Source organism: Sapajus apella, unplaced genomic scaffold (genome assembly GCF_009761245.1).
Source record: "Sapajus apella isolate SASKATOON/1434 unplaced genomic scaffold, GSC_monkey_1.0 scaffold62, whole genome shotgun sequence".
Classification (NCBI taxonomy): Eukaryota; Metazoa; Chordata; class Mammalia; order Primates; family Cebidae; genus Sapajus; species Sapajus apella.
Window position 1 is genome coordinate 15,825,577 of NW_022437002.1, and position 14,610 is coordinate 15,840,186.

The 14,610-nt window shown below is 42.8% G+C and overlaps 1 protein-coding gene across 17 annotated transcripts in view; it reads left to right on the forward strand.

Moving 5' to 3' along the window:
- The window catches only part of ST3GAL3 (ST3 beta-galactoside alpha-2,3-sialyltransferase 3), a 230,102-nt gene that overhangs the window by 82,530 nt on the left and 132,962 nt on the right, over positions 1–14,610 (forward strand). For 12 of the 17 annotated variants that reach the window (XR_004259500.1, XM_032247282.1, XM_032247283.1 and 9 more), the window contains one exon: positions 8,748–8,795. The exons of the other annotated variants lie outside the window; for them this stretch is intronic. Coding sequence is in view for 11 of the 12 variants with exons in the window: in XM_032247282.1 (XP_032103173.1) it covers positions 8,748–8,795 (48 nt within the window). In the remaining variant the exon portion in view is untranslated. The remainder of the gene's footprint in view (positions 1–8,747; positions 8,796–14,610) is intronic. 17 annotated transcript variants of the gene reach the window in all.

A 14,610-nucleotide genomic window follows, 5' to 3' on the forward strand; every position in this document is an offset into this window, starting at 1 on the left:
AGCTGGGATTACAGGCGCGCGCCACCATGCCCAGCTGATTTTTTGTATTTTTAGTAGAGACGGGGTTTCACCATGTTGACCAGGATGGTCTCGATCTCCTGACCTCGTGATCCACCCGCCTCAGCCTCCCAAAGTGCTGGGATTACAGGCTTGAGCCACCGCACCCGGCTTGCTTCAGTGCTTTTTCATAGCTGTTCCCACACTGCAGTACAGCCTGTCCTATAGGTCATCTCATACCAGCTTAAGTACTATCTCCTCCATATCTTCCCAGTTTCTCCTAGCCAAAAATTCTCCTTGCATCTAAACTCCTACAGGCCGGGTGCAGTGACTCACGCCTGTAAATTCGGCACTTTGGGAGGTCGAGGCAGATGGATTATTTGAGGTCAGGAGTTCCAGACCAGCCTGGCCAACATAGTGAAACCCGTCTCTGCTAAAAATACAAAAAGAAACCGGGCCTGGTAGTGCATGCCTGTAGTCGCAGCTACTTGGGAGTCTGAGGCAGGAGAATCGCTTGAACCGGGGAGGCGGAAGTTGTAGTGAGCCAAGATCGCACTACTGCACTCCAGCCTGGGCGACAGAGCAAGACTCCGTCTTAAAATAAATAAATAAATAAATAAATAAATAAAAATAAACTCCTATAGCAAGTTCTTTAGAGACTGGTAGTACAGTTATTTGAATCTCTCTATTATCCCTCTGATGATTCAAAAGCACTTTGATGTCAGGGACCATGTCTGATCTTTTCATACAGTCTCTCGAGCTTAGTAAGAACTCTGTATATGTTTGGTAAATTAAATTAATTAAATCTAAGGAGAAACTTCTTGCAGTCTACTGAATCAACAGCTTCCACTTATTCATTCACAGCTGAGTCTTTGCCATCAGATTGTTTTGTAGATATTGTTTCCACTGAAGTTACCGATGCCCTCCCAGTGAATAATTCTGTGCTATCTTTTCAGCCATCAGCTTCTTCTCCATCTTTGCCACATTGGGATACTCCTTGTGATCAATTCTCACCTCCTTTGGCTTCCTCTGTCCGGTTACTCCTGTCTCTGATTATTTTGTTGTTTTCCATATTACCATATCCTCCAACATTGATGATGGTTTTTTTCTCCTCAGACCTTTTTTTTTCACTGTGTGTCTTCAAGAATCTCATTTACTCAGGTTTTGTTTGGGATTGGAGTTGGGAGGGAAGAAATTGAGGGACTGAGGCTAGGGGTCAGATCTCTCTGGGATCTAAACAGTGGAGAAACTAGAACAAGAAACGGGTGGCAACATGAACACTGAGGTGTCAGTCCTGTTAACAGACCACTAAACCTCCAAAGTTAAGGGCTCTTTCATAAAGCTAGATTGGAGAACAAAGTTGAGAACAATGGCCCAAGTAGAGCCTCTGCTTCTGAGCCCCAGACCCTGTGGATGAGACGTGCTTGGCACAGACCCAACCTGGTGGCAGGTTCACCGCACGCAGCCATCCAGAAGGCAGAGGCTCCAGGGTGTTGAAGTGTGAGGCCTGGAAGGTGAGAAGTTGAGCCCACTCAGACTGCAGACAGCTCCAGCGTAGCAAGAGACATGAAGAGTATCAGCCATAGGCAAGGCCTTCTGGGAACTGAAGAAAAACCAAACCCCAAGGCCTTGAGGAAAGATGATCCATGGGATAGCTGGTTGCCACAGAGACTGGAACGGGGAGAACATTCTGAATCTAAAGCAGCTCTTCAAGTTGTCTTGTTGCCCTCAACAGCAGGGTTGTGACTCTTGGCTTTGATGCTTTACCTCTAATGTGGGCCCTAGGACCCAGCATTTAGCACAGCCTATGGCATCCAAGTCTCTACACTTCTTTGTCTGATTGCATCTCCTACCAATCCCCCAACTCTCTGTACTTCCCAATTTACATCTCCAAAAGAGAGACCCTGTCTGCCTCATAGATGGATGATGAGTCTATAGATTACCTTCCCTTGAGTCTGGTAACCATCCATGGGCCAGTTGTTAGTAGCCAGAGGGGAGGAAGGGTCATGTGGTGTAGATGCAGCCCACTCTCAATCAAGCAACAGTCAACATCCATTTGCCCAAGCCCAAGCTGGATATCATCCTCTTCCCTTCCTGTCTCTCATGCATGTCCCATCAGTCACTACGTCCTGAAGTTTTCCCTTTTAAACATTTTTTAGCATTTCTTCTTTTTTCTCTATTCCCATTGCCACTGACCCGGTTCAGGCCACCATCACTTCTCACCTAGAGCGTTGCATGAGTCTCCTCCTTCTTGATCTCCCTGCCTTCAGTCTCTGTCCCCTAATCTACCTTTTACTCTGTTGCCAGAGTAATCAATTTAGTTCCCACATAGTGGCCAAAGTTTATATTTAAAAATATAAATCCAATCCTGTTACTCCCTGGGTTTTATGCAGGGCTTCTCATTGCTAATGAAATAGAACACAGACATCTTTCTATGGCCTGTACACCCACCTGCAGATGCGGCTCCTGCCTTCCTCTCTGACCTCATTTTCCCACCTCCTGCTTTCTATGCTCTGTGTGCCAGCAACACTGACCTTCTGACCTCTTCTTTAGATGTAGCAGGGCTGCTGCGCTTGCTTTTCCTTCTGCCTGGAACTCTTTCCCTTGATCTTTTCTTAGCTGGCTTCTGTGTCCAGGTCTCAGCCTGGGTACCACCTCCTCAGAGAAGCCACCCTGTCTAATACGGCCTGTACCTCTACCCTTGGTCTCTGTTACATGCTTTAATATTCTTCATATTGCATATCACTGTCTAGTTATTTTGTTCATTTTATTTGTTTGCTTGTTTTGTATCTCCCTGACTAAAACAAAAATTCCTTAAGAATAAGAACATTCTTATTCTTACCACTATATTTCCAAGTCTCATATTAGTAGTTCCTCGGTAAACATCTGTTAAATTGATAATCAGTGAAATCTCCCTTGTAACTGTTTTTCCCATGGCTGGGTCTTGTGTTTAGCTTTATATGTATTTTTATTTTACCTGTTAGGTTACAAGCTACTTGAGGGAACAATTTTCTTTTAGTTTATTTTTACATCTCTTGGGCTTACACATGGTAGTTGTCTGAAGATAAGCATACCCCAAAAGGTAGCTCATGGTAGTTGTCTGAAGATAAGTATACCCCAACAAGATGTAGCTCATTCGCTGCATCATTTGTGTTCTGGAAACTTGTCCAATGGCCAGAAAGACTGAGTCCCATTCTTCTTCGTACTCCCTTTAGATTCCTTTTATTCTACTTCAGAAACCAGACACAGGAAACATCTGACCATAATAAAACGTTGCCAGTAAATTCTGGGTTTCCTCATTGAACAAAGTCATGTACAGCAAGGCTCTGCTGTACTTTGGTCTGGAGTTCTGTTTGGTCACTTGGATGGCATGCCACATGGCCGCCTCTGGCCTGGGAGCCCGGAACAGCTGGAGCCTGGGATGACTGAAGTAAAAATGACATATTTGCTAGTGTGAGAGGGAGAAGTCTGGCTATTCTTGCTCTGTTTCTTGCAAAGCAAACTTCTCAATTTGTTGAATACTAAGTTTTCCCATTAGCTGTCAAAGTGGTTTATAACTGAAATAATCTTAACATCCTTTAGAAGAAACCACAAATAATAAATGGCCAAACTATTTCTGAAGTTAAGGCAAAAATCATCAAAACAAAATTCATCAAAGCTTTAATGCTCACAACAGATTTCATTTAAAAACTTACACAAAACATGAATATGTCACTAACTTCCTCGGAAAGTTTCTACACTCTCACTTGCCTCTTCTGAAGTTTAAAAATGTGTGATCTTAAGAGCATTCTACTACCATTGAAAATAATATTTGCAAAGACTTTGACTCTTTCCCATAGACTGTCACTTGTTTGATGCTTACCTTTATCACTTTATTTTTATGTTGCTTACGAAGTGGTCTGTCTTCCTTGGCTTGAAGGCGAAGACTGTCTCTTATTTGGCTCTGTGGGGCCTGACATGTAATAGCCACTTGATAATATTTGTGAGAAGGAGGGAGAAGTAAAGGAGGGCAAGAAAGCCCATTCCGTATCCTGCAAGATCTGCACATGTACCCCAGAACTTTAAGTATAATAATAATAATAATGTTAAATAAAATTAAAAAAAAAAGAGAAAGAAAGCCCAGTCCATTTAGATTAATTTGTTGAGGGATATTTAAGTATCATGAAATATAAGGATGGCCTCAGTAACTAAAGAGAAAAGCTCAACAGCTTTTCAGCATGTATAGTGAATAATGAAGGCATTCAAGAACCTTCCATCCTCTGGCATTGGTACCAGTGAGATGGAGGTTAAAAACCTAGAGCTGGATTCAGAAGTTCTTTTTTGAACTTTCTGTCCCCTCAAATGATGCAAGTAATACATGTTTACTGTACAAATTTTACAAAAATGCAGAGAATAAGCATTAGTGTCATGCTGTACCCAGAGACAATGACGTTAGGATTTAGCCTGTTTTAGTCTTAGTTGCATTTCAGTCTTTTAGTTAACTTTTAGCCTTTATTCTGTACATGTCATTTGAAAGGTTTAAAAGAAAGATAAATTGCAATTGGAAAAATACTTGTCAACTGCAATAAAAATTGGAGATGCTTGTTTTTATTGTTGCTCATATGGGCAGTCAGCTCTTCAGAATTTCATTCCCAGTCTTTTTCAGGGGATGTGGTCTCTCGCTTAGAAAACTCTTAGGATGCTTTTCTTAATCGTCCTGTGCTGAGACTCTTTGTGTGGGCACTGATTTTCCTAGGGCGAGGCCAGTTTTGGACCTCTGAACCTTCACTGGAAAAGCACACTTCAGGACTGATTCAAACTGACGGGAGTCAATACCCAGAATGGGTTTTCCTCCTAACTTGTAAAATATCACTTAGATAACATCACCTTTGAAAGAAAGCAAGAATATTTACTAGCTTATTTCTTTCTTTCTTTTTTTTTTGAGACAGAGTTTCGCCCTTTTCTTTGCCCAGCCTGAAGTGCAGTGGCCTGATCTCAGCTCACTGCAACCTGTGCCTCCTGGGTTCAAGTAATTCTCCTGCCTCAGCCTCCCGAGTAGCTGGAATTACAGGTGCCCACCACAACGCCTGACTAATTTTGTATTTTTAATAGAGACAGGGTTTCACCATGTTGGCCACGCTGGTCTCGAACTCCTGACCTCAGGTGATCTGCCTGCCTTGGCCTCCCAAAGTGCTGGGATTACAGGTGGGAACAACCTCGCCCAGCCACTAGCTTATTTCTTAGTTGAATAAACATATTGACCACTTTGTATGTGTCAGTCATTAGTTAGGCATCAAAGCCTCAAAATGAATAGACAATCTGTCTTCAGGGAACTTTGAGTTTAATACAAGAAGAAGAAAAGCAAACAAGGATTATAATGCAGTATAATGAATGAATGCCATAACAGAAGTACAGTGATGGCCTAAAGAAGAAAGTGAGCACAATTGATCAGAGAAGTCTTCAAAAAGAAGGGGTCAATTGATTTGGTCTTAATGGAAAAGTGGGAGGTTTTTTTTTTTTTCCCTCTTAAATGCAAACCTGCAGAGAAGACAGTGTGTCCAGTGTCTGAAGACAGGTACACACCTCTTGGGAAATATAAGTAATTTTGCATATCTGGAACTCAAGGTGGTAAATGAAGCAAATGGTAAAGACATTAAATGACAGAGCTTGAACTTGATCTTACAGGCCACAGGAGGCTTCTGAAGGGTTTTAATCAAGAGCAGAGACACAATCTGTTGTACTTTTGGAGAAATCAGTAGAAAGAATGGATGGAAATGGGCTAAGTTGGAGGCAGGGGTGTAGTTTGGGGACAATAAGAGCAGTCCCAGCAAAAGATGATAGGCAGATGTCCAGAAAAGCAAACCTATGGACAGAAAATAACTTGGTGGTTCCTGGGGCTGGAGGTGGGGCCAGGGAATGACAGAATGGACATGAGGGATCTTTCTGGAGTGATGAGAACGTTCTAAGTTGAATTGTGATGATGATTATGGAGCTCCATAAATTTTCTAAAAAATCATCCAATTGTACACTTAAAGTGGTACGTGAATTATACCTCAGTAAAGCCATTTTTAAAAGCAGGTGTTAGAGGAGTCAGTCTTTTCGTTGAAAAGAGATATATGTGAGAAATGCTGATAAAGAAGTAGAATTGGCTGGACATGGTGGCTCATGCCTGTAATCCCAACATTTTGGGAGGCCAAAGCAGGGGAATCACTTGAGGCCAGGAGTTTGAAACCAGTCTGGGCAATATGGCAAGACCCTTACCTCTAAAAAAAATTTGAAAAATTAGCCAGGCAGGGTGGCACATGAACCTGTAGTTCTAGCTGTTTGGGAGGCCGATATGGGTGGATCACTTGAGCCCAGGAATTAGAGCCTTCAGTGAACCACAGTTGCACCACTGAACTCCAGTCCAGGAGACAGGGCAAGATCCTGTCTCTATTTAAAAAACAAAAGAAGGAGGAGGGGAAGGGGAAGGAAGAAGGAAGAAGGAGAAGAAGAAAGAAAAAGAAAAGAAGAAGGAGAAGAATAATTGATAAGAGTTAGACATTGATTGTATGAGATAGGATGGTCACCTATCTGTTCAGCCAAGTGTCCTGATTGTGATTCTACATTTTGTAAAAAAGTGGCAACCATACCTTTTTCTTGGCAGATTTCAAAGCATACAGATCTACCTTTAACTGGCAGTACAGAATATCTGTCTCAGAAACAACATCCTCCAGCTCTCTGCCACCCGGTTCTTAGCAAACACATGGTTATGAGAAAAAAATATTGATGAAAGAGCACCTGATTATTTGTGATTCATTCATTTTTCTACACATTGTTATTCAGCAAATATTGAGTGTCAAGTGTTATGCTGGTGATGTAGTAGTGAGTAAAGCAGATGTGGTATCTGCCTTTATGGAACTTACAACCTAGCAGTGGGAACAGATGTTATGTACAGTTATGATAACTATTGTGTTGAATGTCCATGTGCAATGAGAGAAAATGCCCATAATGCTAGGGCGGGGTGTGGCTGTAGACTCTGGTGCCATTCGCATCCAGCTGACACTCCTTTGTAGTGAATACGTCTTTGGAATCTGATCCCTTTTGAGTCTGGGCTCTCTTAGGTTATCTTGGGCCTTACATCATCTTGGTGCCCCTTATAATTGTTTTAATTAAACTCTGTGTTGAATTTATGCCATCATTTGGCATTGGCTTATGTTGTAGGAAATAGCCATACAAGATTCACAGCTACTTAGTTTAGAAATGTAGAATATACTACCACAGAAGGGTCTGGGAATAAGATTTTTAAAAATATAAAATTAAAAAAAAAGAAAGAAATGTAGAATATACAATCTTCAACATCATATAGCATCTCCTTTTTTGGGGTGGGGTGGGGACAGAGTCTCTCTGTTGCCAGGCTGGAGTGCAGGGGTGCCATCTTGGCTCACTGCAAACCCCCACCTCCCAGGTTCAAGTGATTCTCCTGCCTCAGCCTCCTGAGTAGCTGGGACTATAGGTGCGAGCCACCGTGCCCAGCTAATTTTTTTTGTATTGTTAGTAGAGACGGGGTTGCACCATGTTGACCAGGATGGTCTTGATCTCTTGACCTCGTAATCCGCCCACCTCAGCCTCCCAGAGTGCTGGGATTACAGGTATGAGCCACCGTGCCCGGCCGACATCTTCTTTTTTAAGACCCACAATGTTCTCTCTGATCACTGTACAGTATTTGCTTTGTATGTTTTGGCCTTTCAGTTGCTCTGGAGCAGCAGACCCCATCTTGCTTCAGGTCTTCACACATGGCCTTCCTCTACCTTGAATGTCCAATTCCATTCTTGTTGGGTTTGTCCCTTACTTATCCTTCAGCTATGAGTTCAAGCGTCACTTCTTCAGAGCGGTCTTCCCTATCTAGCACCCACTCCCCTTCTGTACTCAGTTCGGTTCCTAATATAAACTTTGATAATACTCTCTTTTTTTCTCTTCTATCAGTTTCTAGTTAAATAGTTTGTTCTTTGGTAATGTTTTTTTCTCCTAGACTGACAGCTGAAAGATCCATAAGGGTAGAGACCATGCTTTTTCTGTTTGTTACTGTGTCTCAGTCATAGTATGGTATCTTGCACATCGTAGATGCTCAATGCATATTTACTGAACATTGGATTGAATGAATGAATGCATGCATGCATGCCTTGTGGGTACTGAATCTTGTAACTGTTCATTTCCTTTTTTCTTTGGCTGTTTGGAGGCTCGGGTCCTGATTCTGCCTGCGGTGTTTACATAGGTACTCACGGCATGCATTTTATGTACTAACATTTCCCTCACTATATAATCTTTTTCCTTTCTTTGACATCTTCATTTTTAAATTCTAGTGTATATTGTAAATTTCAATAGGCTACTTTAAGTCTTTTTTGGGAAAGAAACAATAAACAATTGAATATGTAAGTAGAAGAAAGGGAGAGGCCAAAGGTTTTTAACTAGATTCAGGAGGTAAGTTTTATTTTGCTTTGTTTTAATTTCATTTTCACTAGAAGAAGTAAAAAGAAGAAATGCCACTAAAGAATTTGGGGCCTGTCCCTGCCCTGAGACGTCTCCCAGTGGCAGGAGGCAAGGGGTGCTGGGCTGGGCAGGGTCTCCTGGCCCAGTGGATGGGTGGGCATGGGCCTGTGGAGGCTGGCTGTGCAACTGAGTTCCCTTCCTGTTGACTCTCTTTTAAGGGAAGGTTTGGGCAGAGCCAGTGGGAGCTTGTTTTTTTTACTGTAAGAAGGAGAAAGAAATGAACTTGTCCTCTTGTGTTGCAGATTCAGCAGTTCTTTCCTTTGACTCCGCTGGACAAACACTAGGCTCAGGTACCAACTCTTCCCCCTCTATCATCTTTTTAGCCCTCAATATTAGCCATATTTTTGTGAAGCCTAATCAAGTATGGGTTTGCTGGGGAGGGCAATGGAATATCCCAGAGTTGGGCGGACGCCCCAAGAAGACTTTGTAGAGACTTTATGGTCAGGGAAGCAGAAGAGGGACACACCATCCAGAGAACTTTTCCAGTTACTTTAAAAGTGTGCAAGGACGAGTTGTGGTAGATGCTCCCTCTTCATTCAGAGTTGTCAAGATTCATATAAAAGAATGTCTGTTTTCCATGCACATATCCTGTCTCAGAAAGTGGGGCAGAAGGCATTGAAAGACCCAAAGCTGTGGGAATGCTGGAGCAGATAACCATCAGGGCTTTCTACTAGAAGGCTAGGCTGGTGGGAGCATTCCAGTTTCCTAACATACAGGGCCATTGCATGTTTACACGCACAGCCCATATACTCAAATACAGACCTTTTCCAGGAGAGGAGTACCAAATTGTACTGTGCACTCATGCCAAGATGCATGTAGGTAGACACACTCCTTCTCTTACCTGTTTACAGTGCAGGATACACAGATCAGCACACCTGCCCCAGATTCACCCAGACCCAGTGGAGCCTGGCTCTCCCATGTCTGGGGCAGTTTACCTGCTCCACACCACTGTGCCTGTTGACAGGGAGTGGAAAGAGAAACTACTTTGATTGCTCAGCTTGCTGCCATTGGGTCCCTATGGGAGCTTCAGAATGACTTCACTTTGAGGGAAGAGCATCTCTGTGTTTTTAGGTAAAGTTGGGTGGGCGTCATACCATGGGTACTGCCAGTGAATGCCAGGGAGACTGCTGGCCTGTTGAGGGCAGTTAATTCATTTGCTGTCCTTAGATAGCGTAGATTTATGATTCACAAAATAGCCATGAGGTTCAGGCAGTTGTAATAGAGTGGACAAGAGGATAGACATTCAGAGAATTTGATCACAACCACCACTATTTACTGAGGGCCTGCCTGTTTTACTGTATGCCAGCACGGTGCTGAGGGCTTTATACACCTCCCAGTTATCTGTTAAAATCACTTTTAATTTCTTATTTTTAATGTTTATGGGTACATAGTAGGTGTATATATTTATGAGATACATGAAATGTTTTGATACAGGCATACAATGAGTAATAAATACATCAGGGTAAACGAGGTATCCATTACCTCAAGCATTTACACTTTATTTGTGTTACAGACATTTCATTCATACTCTTAATTATTTCAAAATGTACAATACATTTTTGTTGCCTGTAATCACTCTGCTGTGCTATCAAATACTAGGTCTCCTTACAGTAGCTTTGATATCTTTAATTATAGATAAAGAAGCTAATGTTCAAATACGTGAAGTTACTTGTTCAGGGCCATCATCTCTGTCTAAGTCTAGATCCCATCCTCTCTCCCTTAGCATCTTTCTATCTCATACCTTGTATGTTCCCCATCAAAATGCTGAGGCAGGAGAAGTCACTTTAAGGTAGAATGGACAGACAGAAAGAGTTCTTAAATGGATCTAAAACTTGTATCTACTTGTATGGTAAAAGATTGGTCATTTTATAACATAAAAGTTAAGAACTTCTGTTAATCAAAAGACCCCTATTAAGAGAGTGAAAAGTGCCTGGCGCGGTGGCTTACTCTTGTAATCCCAGCACTTTGGGAGGCCAAGGCGGGTGGATCGCAAGGTCAAGAGATCGAGACCATCCTGGCCAACATGGTGAAACCCCATCTCTACTAAAAATACAAAAAAATTAGCCAGGCGTTTGGCACGCACCTGTAGTCCCAGCTACTTGGGAGGCTGAAGCGGAAGAATCGCTTGAACCCAGAAGGCAGAGGTTGCAGTGAGCTCAGGCTGCGCCACTGTGCTCCAGCCTGGCAACAGAGCAGGACTCCATCTCAAAAAAGAAAAAAAAAGAGGGTGAAAAGGCAGGCTGGATGGGCATAGTGGCTCACACCTGTAATCTCAGCACCTTGGGAGGCCGAGGCAGGAGGATAGCTTGAGGCCAGGAATTTGTGACCAGCTTGGGTAAAACAGTGACACCTCAACTCTACAAAAAAAATTAAAAAGCAGAGGCACAGTGGTGTGTGCCTATAGTCTGAACTACTCAGGTTGCTCAGCAGGAGGATCACTGGGCCCAGGAGTTAGAGGCTGCAGTGAGTTCTGATTGTACCACTGCACTCCAGCCTGGGTGATAGAGTGAGACCCTGTCTCTGGGGAAAAAAAAAAAAAAGCGAGAGAGAGAACTGTGAAAGGAAATCCGTAGTGAAAAAAAGATATTTACAACACAAATAGTCAACAAAAGGTTTGTTTCCAGAACCAGAACAAAGAATGATAGAATTCAATAGGAATAAAGAAGCAATCTGTTACAGAAATGAGCAAAGGACTTGAACAGGCTTTTCCCAAAAGAGGAAATCCAAATGGCCAATAACCCTATGAAAATATGTTTGATTGCATTAGTACTCAGGGAAATGCAAATTAGAATCCCAGTGAAATATCAACACACATCTACAAAATGATGAAACTTGAAAAGCTTGACAATTCCAATGTTGATAAGGATGTGGTGCAGTGGAAACTCTGATTTTCTACTTGCTGGAGTGTAATTTGGTACAACCACTTTGGAATAAACTGTGGTAGTATCTAGCTAAATTTGAATATACACATACCTGGTGACTTACCAATTCCTTCTCTAGGTATATTTTCTGCAGAAATGGATGCTTATACTTAACAGGACATATATGCAAGATTTGTGTATAACAGTGTTTATAAGAACATTGTTCATAATTGTCAAAAACCATCCAAATACCTAACAAGAGTAGAATGAATATGAAAATTGTATTATATTTATAGGGAACAGTAAAAATGGGCAAAACATAGCCAGATGCAACAGCATGGATAAATCTTAAAGACATATTGTTGGGTAAAAGAAGTCAGACAAAACAGTACATACTGTGTTTTTCCTTTTACATAAAGTTCAAAAACAAATGAAATTAAACCATATTTGCTTAGATACATAATTCATTATTAAAAACAATAAAGAAGGCTGGGCGCAGTGGCTCACGCCTGTAATCCCAGCACTTTGGGAGACCAAGGTGGATGGATCACAAGGTCAGGAGTTCGAGACCAGCCTGACCAACATGGTGAAACCCCATCTCTGCTAAAAATACAAAAAATTCACTGGGCATGGTGGCACACACCTGTAATCCCAACTACTCAGGAGGCTGAGGCAAGAGAATCACTTGAACCTGGGAGGTGGAGGTTGCAGTGAGCTGAGATCATGCCACTTCACTCCAGCCTGGGTGACAGAGCAAGACTTTGTCTCAAAAATAAATAAATAAATTGATAAAGGAAAGCAAGGAATTGAATTCTGTAATAGCTAGATGGTGGTGTTCTAGGGGGTTGATGGTATGTTGAAGGATGGGCACATGGGACCTTCTAGTATGCTGATATATTCCTTTTAGTGACCTGAACAGGGTTACATAGGTGTCCATTTTACAGTAACTCACTAGCTGTGCATTGTATTAAAAATGTAAAATATAGGCCGGGCATGGTGGCTCATGCCAAGCACTTCGGGAGGCCAAGGTGGGCAGATCACCTGAGGTTGGGAGATCGAGACCAGCCTGACTGACATGGTGAAACCCCATCTCTACTAAAAATACAAAATTAGCTGGGCATGGTGGCACACCTGTAATACCAGCTACTTGGGAGACTGAAGCAGGCGAATCACTTGAACCCAGGAGACAGAGGCTGCTGTTAGCTGAGATCACGCCGTTGCACTCTAGCCTGGGCAACAAAAGCAAAACTTTGTCTCAAAAAAAAAAAAATAACTCAGTAAAATATATCAAATATATAGAAAAGTACTTAAAACCTCAATGTACAGCTAATAATGTACAAGGGAATTTTGGTCTTCAGCCTTCGTCTCCCTTGGAGTTATAAAAAGATCTTGGATTTAATCTGCAAGTAACTATGGACCATGGGAATAAGGCTGCTAGGTTTGTACATGGTTCCCAGTGAAGGCTGGCAAAGAATGAGAATTCAGACATTTTTCCGCTAATTCCCTCTTAGTGGAGGATAGATCAAGTTGATTCAGAGTCAGCTTCAAATTGCGACTGGTTTTCAGTTTACCCAGGTTTCAGTTTTCTTTTTTTTTTTGAGACGGAGTTTCACTCATGTTACCCAGGCTGGAGTGCAATGGCGCGATCTCGGCTCACTGCAACCTCCGCCTCCTGGGTTCAGGCAATTCTCCTGCCTCAGCCTCCTGAGTAGCTGGGACTACAGGCATGCGCCACCATGCCCAGCTGATTTTTTTGTAGTTTTAGTAGAGACGGGGTTTCACCATGTTGACCAGGATGGTCTCGATCTCTTGACCTTGTGATCCACCCGCCTCGGCCTCCCAAAGTGCTGGGATTACAGGCTTGAGCCACCGCGCCCGGCCCAGGTTTCAGTTTTCTTGACAACACCTGCCAGCTTGCACACCTAGTTCTGCCTTATTCATGCTCTCATGGGATATTTGCAAGAGGCCAACAGTTTTGCTATCTCATGCTTTGCATCAAGCCTAAAAGGGAATGGTACCAGGGAAGAGCTGGGCAGAGGTCTTCACAGTGGCCACTTGACTATTTTATTTGGAGAGAATTTACAAAACAATGGGCATACCACATTGCCAAAAACTTTTTAGAACTTTAACAAGATAACTTTGGCATTAATCCTTATTTCAGTTTCTTTTTTTTTTTTTTTTTTTGAGACAGTGTCTCCTGTCACCCAGGCTGGAGCACAGTGGCATGATCTTGGCTCACTGCAACCTCTGCCTCCTGGGTTCAAGCGATTCTCTGGCCTCAGCTTTTGGAGTAGCTTGGACTACAGGTGTGTGCCATCATGCCTAGCTACTTTTTTTTTGAATTTTTTTTTTTTGGGGTAGAGATGGGGTTTCACCATGTTGGCCAGGATGGCCTCAATCTCTTGACCTTGTGATCCGCCTGCCTCGGCCCCCCAAAGTGCTGGGATTACAGGCGTGAGCCACTGCACCCGGCCTTGACTTTCTGTTAGTATAGGTACTTAAAAGTAAGAAAAAAGGTTCCAGTTCCAGATAAGATGGAGTGACCACACTCACCCTGTCTCTGAATGCAGCTAAAGGATTGTTCAGAATGTATTTAATAGCAGTTTGAGGACTCATAAACTGTAAACATAAACATAAACAGTAGCAGAGAGATTGGGGAAGAATAGCAGAATTCAATGTATTACTAAACTGGCAGTGAATTTTCTGTTTTCCCTTCAGTGTTTCATGTCTTGGACTCAAGGCACCCCAAGCCCCAGTAATGGACACCACAGTACAAACAACTTCAGGAAAAGACCTCTAGTTAAAGCTCTGGGGTGGGAAAAGGACTCTCAAGGCTCATACAAAGGGGGAAATCCCAAGAGTTGTTCCCCATGCCCCAGCCCGCAGGCAATCCCACGCTGATGGTGGTAGGCACAGTGGCAGCCGTAGGGCCTTCAAGCATCTAAAACTGAGGGAGAGTAACCTTCCTCTGATCAGCAGAGCTATAGTCCCGAGAGGATGGGCTCAATTTTGGTTGCTTGTTTTCGGTCTTTGCCTTCCTGATGCTTGGCCCCAGATTTGAATTCAATTCAGAAAATTCACGGCAGAATGTGGTAACTAAAGCCCCAGCTTTCTGGCCAGAGGACCAAGAAGGGGAGGCCCAAGGAACCAGCAGGCACAAAGGAGAAAACAAAAGGAAAAGGAGCTCAGGAAAGCAACCCTTTTAAGTTATTTGTGGACTTCAGGCTAAGCCAAGCTATGCATG